Raw genomic sequence first — 6,272 nt, 5'->3', positions numbered from 1 at the left:
CTTTGATGTACTTGTGTAGGAAGCCGCAGTATTTGAGTACCAAATGCTACTTCGAAACCTTAATACCCAACTTTGTATGAAGGGTATGGAAAAGATTTGTAAACTCTAGCATGTCTTGATCCCTTCCCTACCGTAGCATGGTCCACTTTATGTATTGATCCTCATAGCTTCCAACAGGGTAGTACTACCCCTTTATGGCTTCCCGAAATGAATTCCAAGTGGGTGCAGCCAAAAATAGTGAGCCTGTACTTTCATCCTTCTGCTCGCAGTAGGTTTCCCACCAGTCCCTGACATGGGGGGTTGCTTTGAGAAGAGAGAAAATAATCTTTTCCCAACTGGAAAAATCATGAACAGAAAAATAACCCTCTAACAAATTTAACCATTTATCGATGGCATCTGCGTCTATCTCACCCTCGAATATGGATATTTCAAAATTCACTTGTATCTTAAACGATGTCAAATTTCCAGAGTAGTTGTTGGAATCCGATGCGTTGCCCCTACGTAGCCGCTGAAGGATCTGGGCAAAGTTATCCATAATCACATTCCTTTGTCACTCAAGGGCTTCTTTGAGCAAGATTTTGATAGCATCTCCTGCCCACTCGTATTTCTTTTCATCTGCCATGGGATGCCATCAGGATTTGCAGGGCTGGTCTTACAAAGGTTTGACCAGTTCAAGCCCTAACTCCTTATATCCTGACCTCGTTGGGGACATGCAAAGAAAAATAGAGAAAAAGCACACCGCTCTGATACCACTGATCCGGATTTAAATAGGTACGCAACAAAATACAAAGATAACCATATACACAAAGATGCATTGGAAATAAAACTTCATTTCATTAATGTAAAATACTGAAATATGCTTACAAACAGAAATGGAAATAAACCAGCTAGGGTGATGGTACCTTATCTCTAAGAAGAGATGTGGCGACTACACACCTCTGAACTCTGTTATAATGAAGCTCAAAGGCTTATTTATTGTTGAGAAACAATGGAAAACCATAAAATTCCAAAACCTAACCCAAGAAGATGAAACGCCAAACTGTGGGCCCCATTTGGGTAAATTGGTACATCAACTTCCCAGGGTCATAACTTTGGCACACAATCTCCGTTTGACGCGCACAATATCTCGTTAGAAATATCTATTTGAGAAATACAAATTTGGGAAGAGCATCATTCATCCATGGACCATGTTGCTCCCAAGTTTCCCAAAAAACGTCGTTTAGGGCCTCAAAACGGCTCCGAAAGTTTAGGACCCGAAAAACTGCTAAAAATAGTAAACTGTGCTACAATTAAGGAAACTGAGAAGCTAAAAGAAACAATGATCGGGGTCTAAGTGGACTTGGTAGGTGGCCACCAATATCCACCTGGATCAAAACTCAACCTGAGTTAGTGCTAAATCCCACTGCTTAGGATTTTGATACACTAAACTTCTCAATATGTTTCCCAAGCTTCTATTTACTACTTCGGTCTCTCCATTTGTTTATGGATGGTATGCTGAATTGAAACTGAGGTTAGCTCCTAATTTCTTCCAAAGAGTTCTCCAGAAATGCCCTACAAACTTTGTATCCCTATTAGACACAATACTTACAGGTAATCCATGTAATCTTACAATTTCTGAAAAGAATAGATTAGCTATGTGTGTTGCATCACTAGTTTTCTTACAAGCAATGAAATGTGCCATCTTGGAAAATCTATCTACCACAACATAAATGGAATCATTTTGAGTTTTAGGTAATCCCAAAACAAAATCCATGCTAACTACATCCCATGGTCGAATTAGTATTGGCAATGGCTGATACAATCCTATGTTCTAACTTCTCCCCTTAGCATGTTGACATATCTTGCGCTTCTCAACAAATCTCTTAACATCAGTCTACATTTTTGGCCAATAATAAAAATCATTCACCTAAGAAAAGGCTTTATCTTGTCCAAAGTAACCAAATAATCCTCCACTATGTTTTTCCTTTATTATGTTTTCCCTCATAGAACATTTGGGAAAACACAACTTGTTGCCTTTGAACAATAAGCCTCCTTGGATGAGATAATCTAACCACCGACTTCTGCTATGAACTATTGGATTTTGCACTACTGAATAGATATCTTTGAATTTGTATCATCTTTGTACATTTCAATCATTTCTCAAATCCTACAACATGAACTTTGAATTATTGCACAATAAAACTTACCCTGCTCAATGCATTAGAGACTTTATTCAACTTACCACTTATGTGCTTTATCACAAAAGTAAAGCTCTGCAAAAATTCAACCTACTTGGCATGCTTCTGGTTCAACTTTGGCTAGTTTTTTATGAACTGTAATGCATGATTGTCAAAATATAGTATAAACTCTTCCGACAGCAAATAATGTCTCCATTTTTTTCAAGGCTTGTAGAATAGTGTAAGAATATTTATCGTAAAAAGAATACTTCTTCTTTGCTTCATTCAATTTCTCGCTGAGGTACGCTATCGGTATTTTTTCCTCACTTAGAACGGCGCCAACTGTAACTCCACTACCATTTGTTTCAACTTGAAATAACTTTTCAAAATCAGGCAAAGCTAAAATCGGTTCTTCTGTGATTTTACTCTTCAGCAATTTAAAATTCTTGTCTGCTTCTTTTGTCCACTTGAACGGCTAATTGATATCCTTAATTGTTTCAAGAATTGGCGCACAAATCTGACTAAAACCTCTAATAAACTTTTTGTAAAAACTTGCAAGACCATGGAAGCTTCTTACCTCAAATATATTTCTAGGAATAGGCCAATTCCAAATTGCTTGGACGTTATCTGGATCCATTTTCAATCCTTCTTTAGAAACTACAAATCCCAAATAAATCAATTCTTCCTTCATAAAACTACATTTCTTCAGATTTATTAGTAGTTTCTCTTTTTGCAGAGTTTTTAAAACCAATTTAAGATGCTCTAGATGTTCTTTACTTTTACTAAAAACTAAAATATCATCAAGATAAACAGTCACAAACTTGCATGCATATTCCTTCAAGACTTCGTTCATCAATCTCATGAATGTGCTAGGTATATTAGTGAGTCCAAAAGGCATCACTAAATACAACCCACAATTTGTTTTAAATGAAATCTTCCACTCATCTCCTTCTCGAATTTTTATTTGATGATATCCACTCTTCAGATCTATTTTAGTAAAATACTTTGATCCACTCAAACAATCCATTAAATCATTCATGCGTGGAAAAGAAAATATATACCTAATTATGTTCTTGTTTATGTCTCTGGAATCTGTGCACATATGCCATTCACCTCCTTTCTTCGGACTGAGTACTGTTGGTGCAACACACGGACTAAGACTCTCTCTGATTAGTCCCTTATCCATCAATTCTTACACTTTCCTTCCAACTTCTGCATTCCCTTGAGGAGTTAATCTATACGGTGCTTTATTTGGAAAACTCGCTCCCGGTATTATATCAATATGATGACTAATACTCATGATTAGTGGAAATGCATTCGGAAACTCATCCACATTAATATCAGCAAAATCATTTAACAGAGTTTTTATTTCCTCACGTAAATCATCTAAATTTGTGGAAGTTAGAATTACCTTCAGCCTCCCTATGATAGCAAAATGCATTTCTTCACCTTTCTCAATCTCTTGCAGCAGCTCTTGTCCACTCATTAGCATAACATTGTTCCCAGATGCTCCTTTGCTAGTGTCATCCTTCAATGGCAGTAATGTATCGTTAGTCCCATCCTTCTCCAGAGTATAAGTGTTCTTCCTTCCGTCATGAATAGCTTTTTGATCAAATTGCCATGGTCTCCCTAGCAATACATGGCATACATCCATGGGCATTACATCGCATAGTATTACATCATTATATGTACCAATTTGTATTTCAACCTTGCATTGTTGTATTACAATAATTTGATGTCCTTTCTGCAACCACAACAATTTGTGAGTAGGGTGCTTTGTATTCGCTAATCCAAGCTTGTCCACCATCTCTGTAGAAACAAGGTTGTCAATGCTTCCACTATCATTTGTTACCTTACAACACTTACCCTTTGATTTACAGGTGGTTCTGAATTTCTTCCTCTGCGATGGTTCTTCAATCTCTTTATCTGTCTTAAGCAATGTCCTTCTCAACATCAGGGATTCTCCTACTTCAGGAGGTTCTTCTTTCTCCATAAGTCGAGGTGTTTCTGGCTTCGCTTCAGCCACATTCGCATTCCTCTGACTTGCTGATTTATTATGAGGATAGTCCCACGACACATGTCCCCATTCTCCACATATGTAGCATCAAACATCTCTTCCTCGGCCCCTTCCTCTAGGTGTAAATCTTCCTCCATTAAAATCCCCTCCCTACGACGGTCTGCTACTTGAACTTCCTTTTTCATGCTAATGTAGTTGTCCCCTTGGTTTGATAGTTCCTCTACCCCTTACTATTCTTCTGCCTCTATTCCTTTGTGTTGGGTTGTGTTATATTCTTTCACGTAGTTAATAGGGGGTTTGAAGGGCACCCGTAACCCCACTTTATGGGGTCCGGGGTAGTGCCCCGGAAAATTTGTTGTTTTGGACCCTATTTTAGGTTGGGCGGACCCACCTATAGTTTTGTGCATGATTTTCGCACATGTTTTTTGGCCGCGATGGTTTTTGGTCCATGGGATTGGACGAGATGGTTTTTGGTCCATGGTATTGGATGTGATGGTTTTCTATCCATGGTATTGGATGCTTTGGCATGTATAAATATGTATTGTAACATTGAAAGGAACATAATGAAAAATCAAGCTGGTAGTCCCGGTTTTGGGATCCAGGGGAAAATCTCTGTGTATATGTGTTTTATGTATTATGCCCTCGCATTTTTTATTTTCTGTGTTTTAGAATTCGTATGCAGGTAATTTCTGTATGGGGTTAAAACCTACATTTGGTATCAAAGCATATTTGGCTTCAAGGGGATGCCTTTTTTGCTGAGGGGTTTCGCTCGGGCCTGTGGTAGACCCTGTTAAGTGGGAGATCTGCGAGATCGATTCTGGTGGTGAAAGAAGATGGCGAGCAGTGGAAAGATAGAGATCAAGAAATTTAATGGTTAGAGTTTTGAGTTGTGGAAACTCAAGATGTAGGATCTGTTGGTGGATAAAGATCAGTGGATCGCGGTAGATCTGGGTACTAAACCAACGGGAGTGTCCGATGAAGATTGGAAGAAGTTAGATCAGAAGGAAAAGTGCACAATGCGATTGTGTGTCTTAGATTCAGTATTGCTGAATGTATCAGGGGAAGCTACGACGAAGGCTTTATAGGGCAAGTTAGGGACTTTGTACCAATCTAAGTCTCTGGTGAATAAACTGTTCCTGTAGAAAAAGCTGTATGACCTGAGGATGAAAGATGGAGACTCGGTGACAGAGCATCTGAACGCTTTTAATATTGTGGTAAGTCATTTAGCATCTGTTGATATTAAAATTTCAGATGAAGATAAGTGCATTAGTTTGTTGTGTTCTCTACCAGATTCGTGGGATATTCTGGTTATTGCAATAGGTAGCAATGCAACTACCTTGCAGTTTGATAAAATAGTCTCAGCCTTGCTAACGAAGGAGATGAGACGGAAAAATATGGAGAGCCAAAATGGTGATGCCTTGTCTGTACGAGGATGGTCCTAGAACAGAAACAAAAATAAGTCATCGAGTGGGAGATCTAAATCTAGAGGGAGATCTAAATCTCCAGGAAAACCTGTAAAGGTGGTGTGCTAGAAATGCGGAAAGGAAGGCCACTTTAAAAGGGACTGTAAATCTAAAGCTCCTGACAAAGGAAAGGGATCTAATGAGTCTCCTTCTACAGAGGCAAAAACCACCTTAGATGAAGGTGGGGATGTGTATTTGGCTTCTTCAAGTACACATGTAGATCATGATGCATGGTTAATTGACTCAGGTGCATCCTTTCACTTCACTCCCCATAGAGAGTGGTTCTGCGAGTATGAGAAATACGATGGTGGTGATGTCTTCTTAGGGTATGACAGGAAGGCTAGAATCATTGGTCATGGAAAAGTAATGTTGAAGTTGCAAGGTGGAAGGGTTAGAACGCTTCCAGGTGTTCTACATACTCCTGCATTAGCTAGAAATCTGATTTATGTAAGTAAGTTGGATGATGCAGGTGTAAAAATAGTGTTCGAGAAGGATACCTGCAAAATGGTTCGGGGAGCACTGGTATTGATGCGAGGAGTTTGGATTGGAACTCTGTACAAGTAGCAAGGTAGCACTGTTATTGATGGGTGAAATAGTTCTATGGTTCCTGAAAGTGGAGAAGAAAATCTAGTGGTC

The 6,272-nt window shown here is 38.9% G+C and overlaps 1 protein-coding gene across 1 annotated transcript; it reads right to left on the bottom strand.

Moving 5' to 3' along the window:
- Positions 1–3,348: 3,348 nt before the first annotated feature.
- LOC149244661 (uncharacterized) lies at positions 3,349–4,149 on the bottom strand. Its single transcript, XM_089371612.1, has one exon. The coding sequence runs from the start codon at positions 4,147–4,149 to the stop codon at positions 3,349–3,351; it is 801 nt and encodes a 266-aa protein (XP_089227738.1).
- Between the last annotated feature and the right edge of the window lie 2,123 nt (positions 4,150–6,272).

The sequence above is a fragment of the Pinus tabuliformis genome, chromosome 8, assembly GCF_031772625.1.
Source record: "Pinus tabuliformis cultivar Carrire ecotype Pingquan chromosome 8, CPIR1, whole genome shotgun sequence".
NCBI classification, from domain to species: Eukaryota; Viridiplantae; Streptophyta; class Pinopsida; order Pinales; family Pinaceae; genus Pinus; species Pinus tabuliformis.
This window is presented reverse-complemented; position numbering and strand designations above follow the sequence as displayed.